General features: G+C 43.8%; 1 protein-coding gene across 1 annotated transcript; it reads left to right on the top strand.

Annotated features, from left to right (window-relative positions):
* Positions 1 to 248: 248 nt before the first annotated feature.
* Positions 249 to 21,222, top strand: MASP2 (mannan binding lectin serine peptidase 2). The gene is made up of 11 exons (XM_032231859.1): positions 249 to 611; positions 2,702 to 2,924; positions 3,752 to 3,929; positions 4,900 to 5,031; positions 11,209 to 11,405; positions 13,590 to 13,737; positions 15,158 to 15,276; positions 16,709 to 16,787; positions 17,262 to 17,399; positions 19,008 to 19,082; positions 20,404 to 21,222. The coding sequence occupies exons 1-11, from the start codon at positions 607 to 609 to the stop codon at positions 21,177 to 21,179; spliced, it is 2,070 nt and encodes a 689-aa protein (XP_032087750.1). The 5' UTR covers positions 249 to 606; the 3' UTR covers positions 21,180 to 21,222.
* Positions 21,223 to 22,156: the final 934 nt, after the last annotated feature.

Below are 22,156 nucleotides of genomic sequence, written 5' to 3'. Positions count from 1 at the left end.
ATGCCCACAGAACCGGTAGTTTAAAAAAATTGAATTTCACCACTGCCACAAAGTGTCTTCCGATAAAATGAAAATATTTCTTTCCTTCCCCTCCCCTCTTTCTTTCTCCAGCTGCAGGAGAGGTGCCTGGATTTTTGATATGCTCACGGACATTACACAAGAGCGGGGAAGACCCAGCTGATGAAACACAATGGCTATTGCCAAACACAAACCCTCCACCCCCCCCTCAACTCACAAAATCATGTACTTCCTTGTAAGTTCCCCATTTTATCTCACTCACTTCACCCACAAGCGCTGGGGCTTGGGGTTTTTTGGTCAACTTGCTGTATCCCAGAACAAGCTTAGACGTTAAAAGAAAACTTCTAAGGTGTGTCTTTCTTTAAGGGAACGAAGAAAAGGGGGGGGGGGCGAGAAGCAAACAACGGGAGCCCGTCCCAACTTCCGCCACTTGCCTGTGTGAGAGAAACGTAAGACCAGAGTTCAAAATTCAGACAAACATTCTCTGAACCAACAGAGGAAAAGCCTTCCTCAAAAACAACGTAAACAGGCCGGAGAAAGCTACTGACTACAAAAATCTGGGTGGAAATAGACAGGAACGCCGCTGTGATGAGGTATGTTCTGGGCATGATTGGAATGAAACGGGGGTCTTGGTGTGAACTCGTTCTAACACTGTTGACCAGCAAAATCTCACTGATCCTTGTTAAAAAAACCAAACGTCGGTAGCCACAAGAGAAGCAATCTCTTCTATGACACATTGAGATACTACCTGGTGTCCGGGAAGAACCTAGTTTTTGTCTCCTTATGTGGGAAGGAGAACAAATTGAGAGTGTGAAGGGGCAAAAAGCTAAAATTTGATGAATCAGTGGTACTAATACCACTCTATAAAGCCTTAGTAAGACTCCACAAAGACTGCATCTAGTTTTGGTCACCACACTATTAAAAAGAGGTTGGGACTCTAGAAAGATTGCAGAGAAGAGCAACCAGGATGATTAGTGGATTGGAGATATGGACAGATATGAAGAATGGTTGCAGGAACTGGGCATGGCTAGTCTAGTGAAGAGAAGGACCAGGGGAGACATGAGAACAGTCATCCAATATTTGAGGGGCTACCACAGAGAGGAGGGGCTCAAGCTATTTTCCAAAGCACATGAAATCCAGACAAGGAACAATGGATGGAAACTGAACCAGGAGAGATTCAACCTGGAAACAAGGAGGAACTTTCTGACAGGGAGAACAATCAACCCATGGAACAGAAGTTGCCTTCGGAAGTTGTGGGAGCTTCATCCCTGGAGGCTTTCAAGAGACCGGATTGCCATCTGTCAGAAATAGTGTAAGGTCTCCTGCTTGGGCAGGGGGCTGGACTAGATGACCTACAAGGTCCCTTCCAACTCTGTTAATCTGTAATCTCTCCAATGTAATGATTTCTACCAATATCTATGGAACTGCCATTATCTTGTTTCGATGAGGAAATGCTTTCATAATTCAATTCCTTTGGGCAACGCATGGCTTGCTGTGAGGTTGCTCTGTGCTTATCAAGTTGTTCCCTTCATCTGTTGGCGTGATTTTCTCCTCCCCCCCCTCCCCGCCACCCCGCTATTGCAGACCTATTGAATTTCTGGAGACAATATGTCCTCCATCAACTTACATGACTTTAGTAGGCTGTTTGATAAATTAATGGAGAAGAACAGGGTCGCGTCCTGCTTCCGTGAGGATTCTTATTCGGGGGATGGAGGGAGAGAGACAAGATACCATATTAAATCAGTATTTAATTTGATCAACCGTGCCTTTTCTTCTGGTGTTCCTTCTGTTTAATGAAGCTTAGTGGGCTTTCTTAAATTCAGCTTCGATATAGGCGATGACAGTGAAGACAAATTGGCAATTCTTGCTTGGACAGATAAGAATTGAAGTTCGTCCGATTTGGGAGAATCTGAGTATTACTTAGTATGGAATTTATGGCTAGAGGAAAGATGCAAAGAATAAGAAAGCATTAAAGGAAAGAAGATTAAGAAATTAGAAAAGATCATAAAACCGCATAATTAATAAGAGGGGGGAAATCTAAGATATATTGTATATAAAATAGCATAGAATAATAGTTATAAGAGGAATATATGTACATAGATAGATATAAGATGTATTGTGTAGAAATACATTGAAAGAGTAATGTATAGAAGAAATATAAGTATAAATTACTATATTAGATAAAATATGTGTAAAGATATAGATAGATAGATAGATAGATAGATAGATAGATAGATAGATAGATAGATAGATAGATAGATAGATAGATAAAGGTATACATGTACGGATAAAAAGAGTATAATGGAGGCTTATTGATGTGGAAATGTTGCAAAGATGATATTGGTCTTTAAAAAATGGGGAAAAACTGTTTAATAAAAACATTTTTAAAAAAAGAATTGGAAGCTTGTAAGTCTACGCTGGTGTAGTTTACAAAATTCAATCAATGTGCACCTGTTTTAGTGACAGAATTGAAACAGTTTTTATATCTGACTTTTTAGTTTTACAGAATATTTTTTAAAGGGGTAATGATGGCAGCCAGGCTGAGAAATCTGAAGAGGAAGGAAAGGAGATGAGGAAGGAAGAGGGAATGACAGTCAGCATGAGTGAAGGATCAGCCAGCTGCAGGGTTTTGTGTATCTGTGTCTGTATGCGTGTGTAACTTTCCCCATTTCCTCTGGCACAGATTCTGCTGCTTCCTCCTCGCTTTGTGGCCTGGGATACTTGGCGACATTCTTCGGCTAGACAAAATGTACGGGAGGATCGCCTCCCCAGATTTCCCCAACGTCTATCCTAACAGCAAGGAGAGGATATGGAATATCACCCTGCCGCAGGGCTACGCCATCCGCATCTATTTCACTCACTTCAACCTTGAGCTGTCTTACCAGTGCGAATACGACTATGTCAAAGTACGTCCAACTGCCAGGTGGCATCACTTGGTGTGCATGTTGAGATAGATACTGTGTAGACCCACATGCGAGAGCACTTTTCATACGAATGAGCAACCTGACCCCTTGTTTCCTATTGGCTTAGCTCAGAGAAAATTGGAACAAGATTCTCTTGCTCGGCCTTCCATCCATCCGAGGTCGGTACAATGAGGACCCAGATTGTTGGGGGCAAGAGGCTGACTCTCTAAACTGCTTAGAGAGGGCTGAAGCGGTATATACGTCTTTTGCTACAAGAGCCATGGTAGCGCAGTGGTGAGATTGCAGTATTGCAGGCTAATTCTCCCCACTGCCAGGAGTTCGATCCTAACCGGCTCAAAGCTGACTCAGCCTTCTGTTCTTCCGAGGTTCGGTAAAACGAGGACCCAGATTGTTGGGAGTAGTATGCTGACTCTGTAAACCACTTAGAGAGGGCTGAAGCAGTATATAAATCTAAGTGCTATTGTGATAGATAGATGGATGGATGGATGGATGGATGGATGGATGGATGGATGGATGGATGGATGGATAATTGAGAGGGAAGGAGAGAGAGTAAAGGTGATGGATGGATGAAATAGTGATAGATGGATGGTAGGTAAAAGCTGTAGTGGCACAGTGGTCTGAATGCAGTATTGCAGGCTAATTCTGCCAATTGCCAGCAGTTCGATCCTGAACTGCTCAAGGTTGACTCACTCTTCCGTCCTTGCCAGGTTGGTAAAATGAGGACCTAGATTGCTGGGGTAAGTCTAAGCGCTATTGCTATTGCTAAGGGAGACCAAGTAACAGCAAAGCTCACTGTGTTTGCTTTACAGCTGAACTCAGCAGGTAAGGTCGTGGCCACTCTCTGCGGACAAGAGAGCACTGACACAGAGGAGGCCCCTGGGAAAAAGATATACCGCTCCATTGATAACAATTTACAAGTGACTTTCCGATCGGATTACTCCAACGAGAAACAGTTCACGGGCTTTGAGGCCTTCTACGCTGCTGAAGGTGAGACGAGGAAATATAGGCGGCTCCGGGTTTTGATGACTCTAGGGAGGTGGGGAAAGGTGGCAACATAATGGGAAAGGGGTCTGGCTGAGACCCCATTGATGGAGGCAGTACTGAGTCCAATGGGCACCGATCTGATATGATCATAGGTTGCCTTAATTGGCACCTATTTTGTCGTCAGATAGTTCAGTGTCCGGCATTTCCTGGAAACCATTCTTAAGGCAAATCTGGAATCATTGCCATGTGACACCATCAATAATATATAAGTTTAGAAATAGGTACGAGGGGGCAAAATAAGAGTTTTTAAATCTGGTTTTGTGGTCTTCCTTTTCACATAGAATGTGCTTCTTCAGAAGTTACAGGTTAGTTTCGCGCGTAAATCAAAACGGCGGGAAACCACAGGGATTGTACCGCAGAATTTTGGAGAGGTCTAAAAAAGGCCAGGGACGCGGTGGCTCCGTGGCTAAGACGTTGAGCTTGTCGATCATAAAGGTCGGCAGTTCGGCGGTCTGAATCCCCAGCGCCGTATAACTGAGTGAGCTCCCGTGACATTTCCCAGCTTTCGCCAACCTAGCCGTTCGAAAGCACGTAAAAAAATGCAAGTAGAAAAATAGGAACCACCTTTGGTGGGAAGGGAACAGCGTTCCATGCGCCTTCAGGAGTTGAGTCATGCCGGCGATATGACCACGGAGACGTCTTTGGACAGTGCTGGCTCTTCGGCTTTGAAACGGAGATGAATGCCGCTGCCCCCCTACAGTTAGGAACGACTAGCACATATGTGCAAGGGGAGCCTTTATCTTTACGCAAAAAAGGCATGGAAAGCCAGAGAGCTTTGCACCAAAGAGGCCCATAAACTAATACAGCTTGCAATCCAGTTTTGATATTTCCCATGTTGCATGTGAGCAGCTACTTCTACAAGCCTTGCCCCCAGTCTTGGTCCTCCATTTCTGGTTTTTTTTTTCTCTTTCAGACATTGATGAGTGCGAAGGGCAGCTGGATGGCGAGTTGCCTTGTGACCACCACTGTCACAATTACCTGGGTGGCTTTTATTGCAGTTGCCACATTGGCTACCTTCTGCACAAGGACAAGAAAACTTGCAAAGGTGAGTCCACTTCCTAAAAGCAGGGAGGATGGTGTGGTCAAAAATTGGCCGGAGTGTGCTACCTGAACTTTTTAATGTTTTTTTTTTAATCATCATTTCCCTAATTTGTTTATGCAACTGCTTTGTTCTTGGAACGTGCTGCACGTTTCATTGGGATTTAAAACAACTTAAGTCAACAGAAACTCTAGAAAAGGCAGATTATAATAGCAATAGTACTCAGACTTATATACTGCTTCACAGTGCCTTTACAGCCCTCTCTAAGTGGTTTATGGAGTCAGCCTCTTTCCCCCAACCATCTGGGTTCTCATCTTATGGACCTCGGAAGGATGGAAGGATGACTCGATCTTGAGCCGGTCAGGATCGAACTCCTGGCAGTGGGCGGAGTTAGCCTGCAATACTGCATTCTAACCTCTGTGCATCATAGATGGAGGGATAGATAGATGGATGGAAGGAAAGAGGAAGGAAGGAAGGAAGGAAGGAAGGAATAGCACTTAGACTTACATACCATTTCACAGTGCTTTACAGCCCTTTCTAAGCAGTTTACAGAGTCAGCCTTTTGCCCCCAAGAATCTAGATCCTCAGTTTACCCACCTTGGAAGGATGGAAGGCTGAGTCAACCTTGAGCCGGTCAGGATCGAACTCCTGGCAGTGGGCAGAGTGAGCCTGCAATACTGCATTGTAACCACTGTGCACCATGGATGGATGGATGGGTAGATGGATGGAAGGAAGGAAGGAAGGAAGGAAGGAATAACCAATTTCGTTGTATTTAAGTACAATGACAAGATTAGACTTATGCTTAATAGCACTTAGACATATACCATTTTACAGTGCTTTACAGCCCTCTCTAAGCGTTTTACAGAGTCAGCCTTTTGCCCCCAACAATCTGAGTCCTCATTTTACCCACCTCAGAAGGATGGATGGGCTGAGTCAACCTTGAGCCTGGTGAGATTCGAATTGCCAAACTGCAGGCAGCCAGCAGTTAGCAGAAGGAGCCTGCAGTACTGCCCTCCAACCACTGCGCCACCGAGGCTCATAAATCCGCTATGCCACTCACTCAGGAAGGATTACATTCGCCAGCGTCGTTCTCTTCATTCCCATCTTTCTCGTTCTCCCTTTTCTATTTTCCAGCGTGAAATAAACTTGCCGCTCCCCAGCTTAGGCAGAGATGGAGACAGCGGGGCCACCTGTGTAGTCTTCTCCTGAAGACCCATGGAGGGCTGCAGTCATTCGGCATCTAGCTCTTCCTTCCGCTTCTCCCACCTCCTGCGACTCGCCTCCTGTGGTTAATAAAATGGCTTCCACCCTGTCCCACATTTCCTGCAATGTTTTATTTTGCAATGGTGCTCAACACGAGGGGAAAGGGAAACGTAAAAGAGGTCACAAGCTGGGCTGAAAATTGGCCTGAGAGGACTAGACGAGGAGGGGAGAGAAGAGCGTACAGTCAAAGCATCCTATATGGAAACGGTCTCCAACACAGATCTGGCAGGTTTCGTAGGGGGGAAAAGAGGAATTAGAGTGAGGTTGAAGCAGCAGCTGGCAAAAAAGCCAACCCAGTTCTAGGCTGCATAAACAGAGGGACAGAATCAAGATCACGTGAAGTGTTAATACCACTTTATAAGGCCTTGGTGAGGCCACACTTGGAATACAGCATCCAGTTTTGGTCGCCACGATGTAGAAAAGATGTGGAGACTCTGGAAAGAGGGCAGAGAAGAGCAACAAAGAGGATTAGGGGACTGGAGGCTAAAACATACGAAGAACGGTTGCAGGAACTGGATATGTCCAGTTTAATGAAAAGAAGGAATAGGGGAGATAGGATAGCAGTCTTCCAATATCTCAGGGGATGCCACAGAGAAGAGGGGAGTCAAGCTATTCTCCAAAGCACCTGAGGGTAGAACAAGAAGCAATGGGTGGAAACTAATCAAGGAGAGAAGCAACTTAGAACTCAAGAGAAATTTTCTGACAATTGGAACAATTGATCAGTGGAACAGCTTGCCTCCAGAAGTTGTGAATGACCCAACACTGGATGTTTTTAAAATGATGTTGGATAACCCTTTGCCTGAAGTGCTCTAGGGTTTCCTGCGTGAGCAGGGGGTTGGACTAGAAGATCTCCAAGGTCCCTTCCATCTCTCTTATTCTATTCTATTCTATTCAGAATCACAGTAAGCTCCCATGTCATTTGATGCCAGAGAAGACAGGTTTTCCTGTCCACCCAAATCTCACCATATTAGTGCTTCATAGTCCAACTATTTCACACTAGAAACTGGGCATTTTAAAATAGATGAACAGAAAGAGGTTCTTCCTCCTGGTTTCCTCCATCAACTTCCAAAAGCCCCTCTCTCCCTTAATGTAAGGAGCCTTAGGGAGGAAATAAAACACTTGGGGAGGAGAATTGGGGAAGGAATTAATTACAGCGCTGCCCCCACCTGCCAACCTACTTCCTTTCATCATCATCTTCATTTAACGACCCCAAAATCCCTTGCATCAGGGTCTGGGCAACTGAATGGAACTAGCAGAATGGCCCGATGCCCTTCCTGTCACCAAGGCGGAGTTTTGTCCAGCAGATATATTCTCGGTGTGCCCAGAGAGAGAAAAATATCCACCTCTACCTAGGATCGAACTCACAGCCTCCTGATTGTGAGGCGAGAGCTCTCCCTCTAGGCCACCGCACGACTCCTTCCTATTAGGAACCTAAAGTTCAAAGCAACTCTTGGTTTGTTTCCCCCGTAAGACCCATCATCTCAAATTAGGGTCTTTCTAGTGGGGAATTGACAGTTAAGCTTTGACATCCATAGATAGTGTGAAGTTGAACTCTTCACAGTTGGCCCTAACCTGTAACACTTTCCGTCTACCTTACTGCAGGACTTAAACCATCCCTGTTGGTAAATCATGGTTTATGCTTCATATCATCTCGGCTCATTTACAGAACCCACCAGTTTCTCCTGCCTTTGTTTTCTACTCGTCCGTCTTTGCCATGTTTTTTTCCAGTCCATTCAGTAGGCAAATTTATGGGCAACTGTTAATTTCGGACTTAATGATCCGGCAATCACACTTTTACAAGTTGAGATAGGCTTCTTTCTCAGAGTTAAGGTCTCGGGTGGCACTGCAGTGTGTGTGTGTGTGTGTGTGTGTGTGTGTGTGTGTGTGTGTGTGTACTCTCATATATATGTATTTTATGTCACAACCCCTGATATGCTCAAATATGGGAGGAAGTTCACTGCTTCCTTTCTCTGTCTATCGGCTCATCACAAGAGACCATCCAGACAGAGAGCCATTATTTTTACTGTTGCCTTTGTTACATTTGTGTTGCAACTGTGCAATTATCTCATATATATATATGTATACACACACACACACACACACATATATATATATATATATATATATATATATATATATATATATGGGGGGGGGGAGGAAGGAAGGAAGGGAGAGAGAGGCCTAAGTGTAATTGAATGCTAGATAGATAGATAGATAGATAGATAGATAGATAGATAGATAGATAGATAGAAGCCTAAGTGTAATTGAATGCTCTCAATTACACACATATATATATATCTTGATATATATATATATAGAGAGAGAGACAGACAGACAGATAGATAGAGATAGAGAAAGAGAGAGGGAGGGAAGGAGGGAGAGAGAGAGAGGCCTAAATGTAATTGAATGTTCTATTGATACTCTTAAAACTCAGTTGAGGTTTATGGGCAAAGACAGAAAGTGGGGGAGGGAAGAGGGAGGGAGGGAGGGAGAGCGAGAGAGAGAGAAGGCTGCTTTTGTGCAAGGTGTGTGTGTGTGTGTGTGTGTGTGTGTCTACAAAACAGAAATACAACCCTTGATAAGGAATGCTGAATTAATATTAATGCCTGCTACATTATGTATTAATTGAACAGTGCCTGTGTGACACCTCTGTCGATACGGCTCTCTTACCCGTGCCCAAACCATCTAATCATTCATTGAACTGCATTAAATTTTAATGGGAAACGCGGTGGCTCCGTGGCTAAGACGCTGAGATTGTCGATCAGAAAAATCAGCGGTTTGGAGGTTCGAATCCCTAGCGCTGCGTAACAGAGTGAGCTCCTGGGACTTGTCCCAGCTTCTGCCAACCTAGCAGTTCGAAAGCACATTAAAAAATGCAAGTAGAAAAACAGGAGCCACCTTTGGTGGGAAGGTCACAGCCTTCCGTGTGCCTTCGACGTTGAGTCATGCTGGCTACATGACCACAGAGACGTCTTCGGACAGCGCTGGCTCTTCGGCTTTGAAATGGAGATGAACACCGCCCCCTAGAGTCGGGAACGACTAGCACATATATGCAAGGGGAACCTTTACCTTTATCTAAATTTTAATGGTCTGCCAGCTCTATCTGAAAAGGTTCAGGGTGCAGCAACGCTAGATTCCACAGTGTTCAATTTCTCCCTTCTTCTATTCTCTGGCATTCCTTAAGGCCGTGATATACAACCTACGGTCTCCAGGATGACATGCAATCCCAGATAACCCCCCCCCCCACACACCTTTTCTTTAACCTGTCAGAAGAGAGGATCTTGTAATGGCGTAATTAAACTCACTATATGTAATTTACATTAAATTTAAATGGAAGGTACACGGAGGGGAAATTAGCAGAGATTTGTTAGATGGGAAGTCCTACCTTGGGTTATCAGAGGGAGACACTGTGGCTATAAATATGTCACCGTCAAAAAGTGATACAGTGCTGGATTTTACCATGGAAACTCTTTTTTTTTTTCCTTTCGTTTTTTTAATCACGGAAACTCTTATTACCTCTCCTATACATCTGGCAACAGCGAACAGAGTTGTGGGGAGGGGGCTTGTTTTTGGGAGATATCAAAAAGGGGATGGCAGTAGAGTAGAGTAGAGTAGAGTAGAGTAGAGTAGAGTAGAGTAGAGTAGAATAGAGTAGAGTAGAATAGAGAATAGAATAGAATAGAATATAAAGAATAGAATATAAAGAATAGAATATAAAGAATAGAATATAAAGAATAGAATTGAGAATAGAATAGAATATAAGAATAGAATAGAATATAAGAATAGAATAGAGAATAGAATAGAATATAAAGAATAGAATTGAGAATAGAATAGAATATAAGAATAGAATAGAATATAAGAATAGAATAGAGAATAGAATAGAATATAAAGAATAGAATAGAGAATAGCAATAGCAATAGCAATAGCAGTTAGACTTATATACCGCTTCATAGGGCTTTCAGCCCTCTCTAAGCGGTTTACAGAGTCAGCATATTGCCCCCAACAACAATCCGAGTCCTCATTTTACCCACCTCGGAAGGATGGAAGGCTGAGTCAACCCTGAGCCGGTGAGATTTGAACAGCCGAACTGCAGAACTGCAGTCAGCTGAAGTAGCCTGCAGTGCTGCATTTAACCACTGCGCCACCTCGGCTCAGTGAATAGAATAGAATAGAAGAATAGAATAGAAGAATAGAATAGAGAATAGAATAGAATATAAAGAATAGAATGAGAATAGAATAGAATATAAAGAATAGAGAATAGAATATAAAGAATAGAATAGAAAGAATAGAATAGAATAGAATAGAATAGAAAAGAGAATAGAATTGAGAATAGAATAGAAAAGAGAGAATAGAGAATAGAGAATAGAATAGAAAGAATAGAATAGAGAATAGAGAATAGAATAGAGAATAGAATAGAGAATAGAATAGAATAACAAGAGTTAGAATAGAATAGAGAACAGAATAGAGAATAGAATAACAAGAGTTATTAACAAAGTTATTAACAAAGAGTTATTAACAAAGCTATTCCATTCCATTCCATAAACATGAGTTCCATTGCCAGGCGTCTGCATTTTGATCGCGTGGCCATGGGGATGCTGCAACGGTTGTTAAGTGTGAAAAACAACCGTAAGTTACTTTTCAGCGTGCTGTTGTAACTTCGAACAGTCATTAAACAAGGACCATTGCAAGTCAAGGATAATCTGTGCTTGCTCAGATAAATGAACACTTCAATCTCCTGTTAGCCAGCTTCCTATGGAATGCTGATGTTTGCATCTCGTTTCTTCTTATATCAGCCTAGGATTCAAAAAGGTCTTTTGGTTCAAAACTCAAATGTGAACTGAATATGTATTTTTTTTAAAAAAACACCATACATTTTTTCTGAAGGCTTCTATTTTCCTTCTTCTTCCCCCTTTCTTTCAGCGCACTGTCCGAATAAGGTGTTGACAGCAAGAACTGGTGTAATCTCCAGCCCCAATTATCCCAACCCGTATCCTAAAATATCCGAGTGCAGTTATAGCATCCGGGTGGAAGAAGGTTTCATGGTCATCCTAGAATTTGTGGGACTCTTTGATGTAGAAGACCATCCAGAAGTGCTGTGTCCCTATGACATCCTGAAGGTCAGTGGGATTGCTTCGAGAGGTTTTTCCATGTGCTAGAAATCTGGATTTTTCACATAGCTCTATTTAATTCACAGCAGGTAACTAACAAAGAGGCAGGGTTCACAAAGCAGCCTATGTCATGATTTGTTGAATAAATTACAAAGGGATGGGCTTAAGATATGTTAAGCCGTAAATGACATCAAGCTGGCAGGAATAGCCAACACTCCGGAAGATAGGCTTAAGACACAGAAGAATCTTGACAAACTTGAATTGGACGCTATCTAACAAAATGAAATTCAATGGTGGAAAAAGTAAGGTTCTACCTTTAGGCAAGAAAAACAACATGCACAGGTACAGTATAGGTGGTACCTGGCTCCATAGTAGTAACTGTGAGATGGATCTTGGAGTCCTAGTGGACAACCATTTAAATAGGAGCCAGCCGTGTGCAGCAGCTGCCAAAAAAGCCAACACAGTTCTAGGCTGCATCAACAGAGGGATAGAATCAAGATCACGTGAAGGGTTAATATCACTTTGTAGGGCCTTGGTAAGGCCACACTTGGAATACGGCATCCAGTTTTGGTCGCTACGATGTAAAAAAGATGTTGAGAAAGAGTGCAGAGATGAGCAACAAAGAGGATTAGGGGACTGGAGGTTAAAACATATGAAGAACGGTTGCAGGAACTGGGTGTGTCTAGTTTAATGAAAAGAAGGACTAGGGGAGACATGATAGCAGTCTTCCAATATCTCAGGGGCTGCCACAAAGAAGAGGGAGTCAAGCTATTCTCCAAAGCACCTGAGGGTAGAACAAGAATAATGGGTGGAAACTAATCAAGGAGAGAAGCAACTTAGAACTAAGGAGAAATTTTCTGAAAGTTAGAACAATTAATCAGTGGAACAGCTTGCCTCCAGAAGTGGTGAATGCTCCAGCACTGGAAGCTTTTAAGACGCTGTTGGATAGCCATTTGTTTGAAGTGGTGTAGGGTTTCCTGCCTAAGCAGAGGGTTGGACTAGAAGACCTCCAAGGTCCCTTCCAACTTTGTTATTCTATTCTATTCCACATTAAAAGAGTTCACAAACACAGTATCTCTCTATCTCTCTACCAATGTATATGCCCTGCTCCTATCTTTACGAAGTCTAGGAAGCAAACAGCAAAGCACCAAAGAAACGGAATGGCTTTAAAACAACTGATAAAAAGGCCTTGCAAAGGCAAGACAAATTACATGACAATCGAGTATGATGTATGAAGCCAGTCATTGCCACAAGACACCTTCAAATTAAATTAATACTTTCAATATATTTCTATTTCATCACACTTGTGAGACATGAGGTCCACCTCATTGCAGGCTTTCCAGAATTTTGCTCAAAAGGATTTCCCCCCTGAAAAAAAAAAACTACTTGCCACACAATCATTTCAATTTATAGGTGCAATCTGAAATAAGTTTAAAACTTGGCTTTAAAAAAAAACATGGCCGATTTCTGCACTCTTTCTAAAGCCCTTTCTCTCTGTACCGTAGGATCACACTGAAGGGGGGATGCCTATTGAATGACATATCCTAAAACCACGCGGTACTTGGGTCACAGTGAATCCAATGAACTTCACACGATTTCTGCAGCCTCCCAACAAGACAAATTCCATTTTGGATTGGGTTAAAATTAACATACCATATTTTTCGGAGTATAAGACGCACATTTTTCTTCCCCAAAAGAGGGTGACAATCTGGGTGTGTCTTATACACTGAATACAGCATTTTTGATCTACTGAAACCCCGCCACCACCTTTGCAAAAATGGACGTGCAGAGGTTTGGGAGGTTTCCAGAGTGCTCCTGGGGGCTGGGGAGGGCCATTTTTGCTCCTTTTTAACCCCCCCAACCCCCAGGAGCACTCTACAAGCCTCCCAAAGCTCTGCATGCTCTCCCCCCCCCTTTTTGGTTTTTTGCAAAAAATGGGGCGTGCAGTGGGTTTGGGAGGCCTGCAGAGTGCAACACCTTTTTTACAAAAAAATTACTTCATCAAAATCGTGGTGAGTCTTATACTCTGGTGTGTCTTATAGTCCTAAAAATATGGTATTTAAAATAAGATAAAGGAAATTTAAAACCATAACCGAAGACATTTCTTTCTTAAACGGTGGCATCAGACCGAGCCAGACTGCAATACCTGGATGTCGGATGCTATAAAGCACTTATCTTTTGTGGTTTTTCCAGGTTAAGACTCCCAAGAAAGAATATGGTCCCTTCTGTGGCAGTTCCCCACCTCCCAAAATTGAAACGCGGAGCAATACGGTTGATATCACGTTCATCACTGACCTTTCTGGTGTTCATGCCGGATGGAAGCTCAGCTATAGCACAACAGGTTAGACAGCTTTGGGGAAAAGCCATGTTAATTCACGGTTCCTCAGACTGTTGGGGCCCCGGAGGTGGCAGTGGTGGGTTGCAGGCAGTACGGCCCCGTACGGGCGTACTGGTGCCTGCTGGGAGCACCAGATACCGTTCAGGTACGGTGCTCCGGAGGGCCCACCTTACCTGTATTTGAGCTCTTTGGCGCTTCCGCACACGGAGTATACAGCACCTGCGAAACACTCTGCCGAGCAGCTGGAGCGTCATGGAGGATCGCAGGAGACAAGGATGCATGCACGCGCTGCGAACGTGCGCATGCTCCACGCGTTCATGTGGTGGACGCCGGGCCCTGTTGCACCGTACTGGTTGCACCAGGATCCGGAACCCACCCCTGCTAAGTGAACATGTGACTGGGTAGGTGTGGCCAATTTAGCAGCCCATAAAACAATACAAATCAAACTTTTAATTTGTTATGCTCCTGGGGGTGGAAAGCAGGTTAGTGAAGGGATGTGGCTACCTTGTGTGTGTGTGTGTGTGTCTTCCCTCCCTCTCTCTAGGTGGGCGATGTGAGTGGGGCAGCCCTGTGGTGCCATGCGGGCCAGATTAATGGCTTCAGCGGACTGTATCCAGCCCGTGGCCTGTACTTTGAGGACCCTTGTGTCCATAGCAATTCAACTGTACTAGAAAGCAAATTAATAGTGTTTGGAGAGAGGAAAGCATAGTAAAAATGAAGGTGGGGGGGGAAGCAAATTGGAAATCTCATTGGGATACAGGTAGTCCTCAGCTTACGAGCACAATGGATCTCAAAATTTCTGTTGCTAAGCAAGTCCATTGTTCAGTGAGTTTCGCCCCGCTTGTTGTGCCCTTTCTTGCCACAGCTGTTAAGTGAATCACCGCAATTGTTAAAGTTAGTCACGCAGTTGTTAAGTGAATCTGGCTTCCCCATTGACTTTGCTTGTCAGAAAGTCCGCAAAAGGGGATCGCGTGACTTCAGGACACTGAGACCGTCATAAACATGTTGTCAGTTGTCAAGCATCTCCGTTTTGATCACGTGACTGTGGGGAACGCTGCGACGTTCGTTAAGTGTGGGAAATGGTCATAAGTCATCTTTTGCAGTGGCTGTCACTTGTTCTAAGTCAAGGACTACCTGTACTTATGTTGACCCTCGAGTCAACGGTATTTAGAATTCTTTTGAGGCAAGTTATGCCAATTGTACAGACGGTTGCTGAAACAGTTGGGAGGAGTTCCGTGGGATCAATAATACAACCCCTACATTGCATAGATTAAATTTCCATTCAGACTAGGAAAACTAGTAGAACAGAAATCTGAAATGTAGAGTTCAGTAAGAACGGTGAGATGATCTAATTGCATTTTGACAAAAAGTAGGAAATCAAGGCTGTTTCCCCACCCCACCCCCTTGTTTTCCAACTCTGCAGCTTTGCCGTGCCCCGACCCTCAAGCGCCACCCAACGGCCGGATCTCTCCAGTGCAGGCAAAATATATTTTTAAAGACTTCTACAGCCTCACTTGCAACATGGGCTACGCACTTTTGGAGGTAATATTCTCACAGGTTTTTGTTTTGTTTTACTTCTACAGGTAGGCAACTTATACAGATCGGTATAAATTTTAGCTGTGGAAATTGGGCCAAAACAATCACGCAGAGTGGAAAAACACTGTACATTATAAAGGCTTTTAATATTGAGCTGTTATTAACCTAAATTCCTAGTTTTGGTCTTGGTGGTTAGAATAGAATAGAATTCTTTATTGGCCAAGTGTGATTGGACCAGGGGTGAAATTCAGCAGGTTCTGGAGAACTGGTAGCGGAAAATTTGCATAGTTTTGGATAACTGGAAAATACCACTTCTGACTGGCACCAGGAGTGGGGAGGGAATGGGACTTTTGGAGTATCCTTGCCCCAGGAGTGGAGTAGGAATGGAGATTTTGCAATATTCTTGCCCCAGGAGTAGGGTGGGAATGGAGATTTTGCAATATCCTTTCCCCAGGAATGGGAAGGGAATGGGGATTTTGCAGTATCCTTCCCCTGGAGTGGGGTGGGAATTGGGATTTTGCAGTATCCTTCCCCTGAAGTGGGGAGGGAATGGGGATTTTGCAATCTCCTTGCCCCAGGAGTGGGGTGGGAATGAAGATTTGCAGTATCCTTCCCCAGCCACGCCCAGAGGACTGGTAGTAAAAAAAATTGAATTTCACCACTGGATTGGACACACAAGGAATCTGTCTTTGGTGCATATGTGCTCTCAGTGAACATAAAAAGACAAGATACATTCGTCAAGAATCATAAGGTACAACATGATAGTCAGAGGGTACAAATAAGCCATCAGGAAACAATCAATATTAATATAAATCATCAGGATGCAAGCAACAAAGTTCCAGTCCTGCAGTCATAAGTGGGAGGAGATGAGTGATAGAAACAATGAGAAGACTAATAGTAATAGTAATGCAGGCTTAGTGAATAGTTTGACAGTGTTGTGGGAATGATTTGTTTAGCAGAGTGATGGCATTCAGGGAAAAAACTGTCCTTGTGTCTAGTTGTTCTGGTGTGCAGTGTTCTATAGTGTCGTTTTGAGGGTAGGAGTTGAAAGAATTTATGTCCAGGATGCGAGGGATCTGTAAATATTTTCACGGACCTCTTTTTGACTCGTGCAGCGACTCATGCAGGAAGGCAGGTTGGCAGTAATTGTTTTTTCTGCAGTTCTGATTATCTTCTGAAGTCTGTGTCTGTCTTGTTGGGTTGCAGAACCAAACCAGACAGTTATAGAGGTGCAGATGACAGACTCAATAATTCCTCTGTAGAAGAGAATCAGCAGCTTCTTGGCAATTTGAGCTTCCTGGTTTGGGGTGAAGGGACATCAAGCTCTTGCAGGACACAACACGGTTTTTTGCCTTGTTGTTTTTGGAATGATTACCAACCAAGGCGTTCTCAAATTGCAAGACAAATTCCCTGAAATCTTTCGTTTTGCCTCCCACAGAACAAACTGATTGTGAAATCGTTCAAAGCAACCTGCCAAAAGGATGGGGCCTGGAACAAGCCAATGGCCCAATGCACCAGTAGGTCTTCTGCCCAGAATCCACATGAGACTTGCAGTCCTCAAGATATGTTACTTTTTTCTTGGTGGAAATCTGTTCTCAAGCCTGACATATGTCCCGGTTTTTGGTTTAACAGGGGAGTTAAACAGACACAAAAATCTTTTATCTCGCTTCTGCTCATCCTCTAATCCTTCTTTTAAAATTGATTCTATGCTCCAGAAGTCATTTGGGAGACACTTAAAAGAGGCAGAATGTAATGTATGTTATTTACAAGCTGAGTGAAAGAATTTGTAAGAATTAAAACAAAAGCCTCTGGGTTACAGATCTCTGATGAGATACTCAAGACCCACAATTTAAGTCTCAGAAAAAAATTATCTTTGACTTGGGACAAGATTCTCTGCCACCTGTCACTATTTTTATCCTGATCTTTCTTGTAACTGTTGTCTGCATTTCCAGCCCTTCAGATGCTTAATATTTCTTCCTGATCCTTTTCAGTTGTTGACTGCGGCCCTGCCAATGACATAGCCAATGGCACGCTTGTGTATGTCACCGGAAGAGAGATCTCTACCTATCAAGCTGAAATCAAATATAATTGTGAAAGCCCCTTCTACGCCCTGAAAACTGGCCATTCTGGTAAGAAAAACATTTTGTGACATAGGCAAACCTTCAATTTTGCTTGAAAAATCTTCCTGCGATCCCAGCGGGAGTTTGTCAAAGTAAAGGAGTAGTAGTTCTGCATTCTTGTTAGCAGGATCTTCACCCAGGATATTCTATTCTTATTCTCTTGAACCTTGAAATATTCCGTAATTCTGAAAATCTCTCCCCTTTTATTTGACTTCCTCAATAGACTTTTTTTAAAAAAGCCAACAATCCAGTGTTTTAGAAAATGAATTCTGCAAATCTTGCAGTTTCACTAAGGCTATTCAGACCTCCCCACCCGCCTGTGCAAATGAAGTGATGCTTTGGGCGTTTGTGGATCAGCACATGGAGAGAGAATTTGACACGCTTATGACAATTAAACAGTAAGAAATGCTCCATGAACCCCCCCAAAAACGTATGCTGGACTAAACACCAGTGCCTTGCCTTAATTGTTGAGGTATAGCAACATGTTCACGCCTATCGAGTAAAAACATCTCTTAACTCAACTTAAGGCATTTGTAAATCTGGTGGAACTTAAGGCATTTGTAAATCTGGTGGAACAAGGGCATAAGGATTCTGGCATTGCTATGCATAGAGTCTATGCAATGAGGAAGATGCCAGGTGCAAGAAATTGAGAGCCAGTGTTCGGTCCAAAATTAGTATGAGTTTATTTCATACTACCATTAAACCAGAATCTATACTACTAACGGTCAAGGCAAATTGGCAGTAGATAGTCCATGGAATTGAAGGAGGGCTGGACTTACCATATTTTTCAGAGTAGAAGACGCTCTGAACTATAAGATGCACTTAGCTTTTGGGAAGGAAAAGAAGGGGGAAAAAATCTGCCTCCCAGCAATTTGCCTCCTTGCAACAAACAGTCAGTTTCAGTTTCAGTTTCAGCACAGCCTGATTAGCACAAGCAGCTCCCGAAGATCAGGGGTTTCAGGCTGCAGGGATTGCCAAAGCCTATTGCCACTTCCGCGCGCCCCATTTTTGGCCTCCGCATCCTGTTTTCAGCCTCCGCACACCCCATTTTATGCCCCTTCCAGGGATCAGAATGGGCAGAAAATAGGGGCGCAGAAGACCAAACCAGGGAACGGAGAGGGCAAAAATGGGATGTGGAGGCTGAAAATGGGGCGCGCGGAGGCGGCAATGGCAATCCCTGCAACCTGAAACAGTTGCTGGTCAGGTGGCCAATCCAACCGACAATCAGCTGCTTCTGCTGAAGCTGAAACAGGCTGTTTGCTATTTGCTGCAAGGAGGCAAAGGCCAAAGGGTGGGGGCTGGCGGGGCTACATTCAGTGTATAAGATGCACCCAAATTTTTACCCTCTTTTAGGGGGGAACAAAGTGTGTCTTATACTCTGAAAAATATGGTATATTTCTTGTGGGCGCAAAGGGACTCTGAACTGATGATGTGCTTAACTCCACCCGCAGGGTTCAGCCTGGCCATTTCCTACAGGAGGTATCAGTAAACTATGGAATGCAAATTGGGACCTTCTGGTGAGGGTTAGGACAGTATTTAATACTGGTGTAAAAGAGCTGGCTGCAATTTGAAGTATGAGTGGCATCTCTCTTTACCAAGGCTATACCGTTTATGCAGGTAACTACCGGTGTGCCCATGATGGTTTCTGGAAGGATCACAAGGGAAACAAAGCACCTCCGGTCTGTGAACCAGGTAATATATATGCAAGTGCTCTACAACAGGTACATAAGACAAGGATATGATCTCAGGCAAATGTCACCCTTTCCTTGTTTTGTGCTGCTAATCTGCTCCAAGTGGTGCAGAAAGTTTTCCCTTCCTGATCTGCCAGCTGTGCATAATTGTGTGTATGTGTGTGGGTGTGTAGAATCTTAGGTATAAAATAATATTTTTTTAAAAAAATCTGCAGATTTTTTCATACCCATATGATCAAAGGTGACTGAAAGCATAACTATTTCACTTTTAGGGGTGTCAAACTCGATTTCATTGAGGGCCACATGAGGGTTGTTTCATCTTTGGGAGGGGGCAGAGGGGGCGTGGCCTGCTTGATGTCACTCATGTCAGGGCTGCCTGTGGCAGCCCGAACACTCTGCACACGGCCTCTTGAGCTCCCTTTTCACTGGCAGAGGATTGCAGGAGGCTGATGCAGCCAGAAACTGAGCTTGGGAACCCGTTTCACTGGCAGAGGTACTGCGGGCCCTGTTTTCAGGGTGACCCAATGTGTCAGATCTAAGCACCCCGCAGGCCAGATCTGGCCCCCAGGCCTTGGGTTTGACACCCCTGAACTATACAAAAGAAACTATGCAAGGCTAAAGAGAGGTATTACAAACTTTTCAGATGTGAAATACCCCTTATTGCAACCTTTAAATAAAACCTATACCCAAGAACCTGGGTATAGAACAAAACAACTTTTCTTTTTTTGTCTCATCCATTATTTAATTGGCCAATCAAACTGCACAATCGGGGACATATCAAACAACCAAGCCAACATTTGAAAAGACCAGACTGCACCATGTAGTATTACCAATAATAAAGCAACGTTCATATTTGTGAAGATAGTTGAACCACTCAGCACCTGGGAGATCTCAAGGCAAGACCACACAATAAGGAAAAAATTGGTATTTCCATAGTTTAAGCATCGATATACTTAAGCGGCTGAGATTTGTGACTAAGAAACCTGTCTCACATTAAGCTGCAACAGATGCCAATGTTACAATGCAGCCATAGATAGCTCTGAATTTTGTTATGGGAAGGACACCAATCACCACCACCTCTCCAGGTGGGGGAAAGAGAAGCCTCATAGCTTAGTGTTTGAAAGTGATTGGCAAACCTGGCATCCAAATATCAAACACCACCCCCTCTCTCTGGAATTCCTTGTTGGGGCAGAGAAGAATGGGAAAGTAAATGAGTTTGGGACACACAATCCAATCCCCCACACTTTCTAGGTCCTGTAGATTGAGACTAGGAGAATCAAATCTCACTGAACTAATAAGTCTGACTTTCTCTTCCTTGCCAGTCTGTGGAGTGCAAACGTCTAACACTCTGAAGCGTATCTTTGGAGGGCAGAAGGCTCTGCCCGGCCAATTCCCTTGGCAGGTTTTAATCACGGACGCGCATGGAGCAACTGGGGGTGGAGCCCTTTTATACGATAACTGGATCTTAACCGCTGCTCACGTCCTGGGCAGCCCAGCTGATGCCTCCTCCCTGACTTTGAAATTGGGGCTCCTAAACAAACGCTCCCCTCATTATCACCAAGCCTGGGCAGAATCGGTTTTTGTCCATGACGGCTTCACGAACGACGGCGTCAACTTTGACAACGACATTGCTTTGATTAAACTGAAACACAAAGTCCCTGTTAACAAAAACATCACTCCAATCTGCTTGCCGGGATACAACCCCGGCTTCCGCGTGAAGACAAACGACACAGGAATCATTGCTGGCTGGGGGAAAACGGAGCGGTCCCGGCAGTCCCGTTTCTTGCTGTACACCGAGGTAGACGTTGTCGAGTCGAACAAATGCAAAGCGGCCTACGCAAACCGGACTGTGCAAGGAAAGCAGCTCCGGCTGACAGAAAACATGCTCTGCGCAGGAACTGAGGAGGGTGGGAAGGATTCTTGCTATGGGGACAGTGGAGGGGCCTTGGTGTTCTACGATACCCAGGCTAAGAGGTGGTTTGTCGGGGGCTTGGTCTCCTGGGGTTTGGAATGTGGCTCTGCTGGGCTCTACGGGGTCTACACAAAGGTGTCCAATTATATGTCATGGATGGGGGACCTAATTGCACGGCACTCTTGATTGGTTTTTGTCGCATTTTCTAATAAAACCTAGAACGCAAACATTTCTGTAGATTTTAATAAAGCTCATCTATAGCCCCTCACCACCACCAAGCTAACTGAGGTTTATTTTAAGAAAGATCCACGGAATCTGTCTCTAGGCTATGCAACCAATCAGAGTTGAAAGATCTGCTTCTTTGTGGATTTATCACCAACCCTCAAGTGAAAATTGCACAGGGGCCTCAATTATTATGTCCATGTCCATTTTAAATCAGAAAGGTTCACAGAAAGCATCCAGACCAATGTTCACATTTTCCTCGCAAATTATTGTATCTTTATTGTATTGTATCATAGATAGAAGGATGGATAGACAGATAGATAGATATCCCAGGCTTATTCCCTGCCGCAACCCATCAGTCATAATTCCCATCTATTCAGCTTTCTCATGTTGTTAAAACCACCCGTTTTCTTCTACCAGTCAATTTTAAAGTCCAAATCTTTAACTCCATTGGGGCTAATCTCTTCCCCTTCATTTACATTTACTGAAGCTAATCTTAATGAGATCAACCTAGCATACAAGGAATTCCTTTATTAGCTACCAAAGAGTTGGAGGTAGTAGCATTCTCTTTTTATAAACAGGCACTGCTGACAATTGGTGGGTCGGGAGGGAGAGAGAAAGAGTGTCAGGCGTTATGTAGCCCATAGGAGCTGAGCAAGAGCCCCAGAGGCCCTGCTCATTCAGCTGTAAGACTTTGGTCTCAACTGCTGAGACCAAAATGCGCCAAGATTTAATTCACGCCCACACAAATCTGGACTGGAAAAAGGAATTGTCACCATCACGTCCATTTGAGTAGCAAAGTCTCCGTAATTAAGAGATGCTCAGCAAGCAGCTGAAACACACATTTGCTCACATTGGGCCTCTGTTAAATTACAATGCTGCTTATTACTAAATGAAGCTCATTAGCAAGATAATCCTTCTAGCGGTGGCAAACCGACTGT

Source organism: Thamnophis elegans, chromosome 15 (genome assembly GCF_009769535.1).
Source record: "Thamnophis elegans isolate rThaEle1 chromosome 15, rThaEle1.pri, whole genome shotgun sequence".
In the NCBI taxonomy this organism is placed as follows: domain Eukaryota; kingdom Metazoa; phylum Chordata; class Lepidosauria; order Squamata; family Colubridae; genus Thamnophis; species Thamnophis elegans.
Note: the sequence above shows the minus strand (reverse complement) of the source record. Positions and strands in the feature narration are given on the sequence as shown.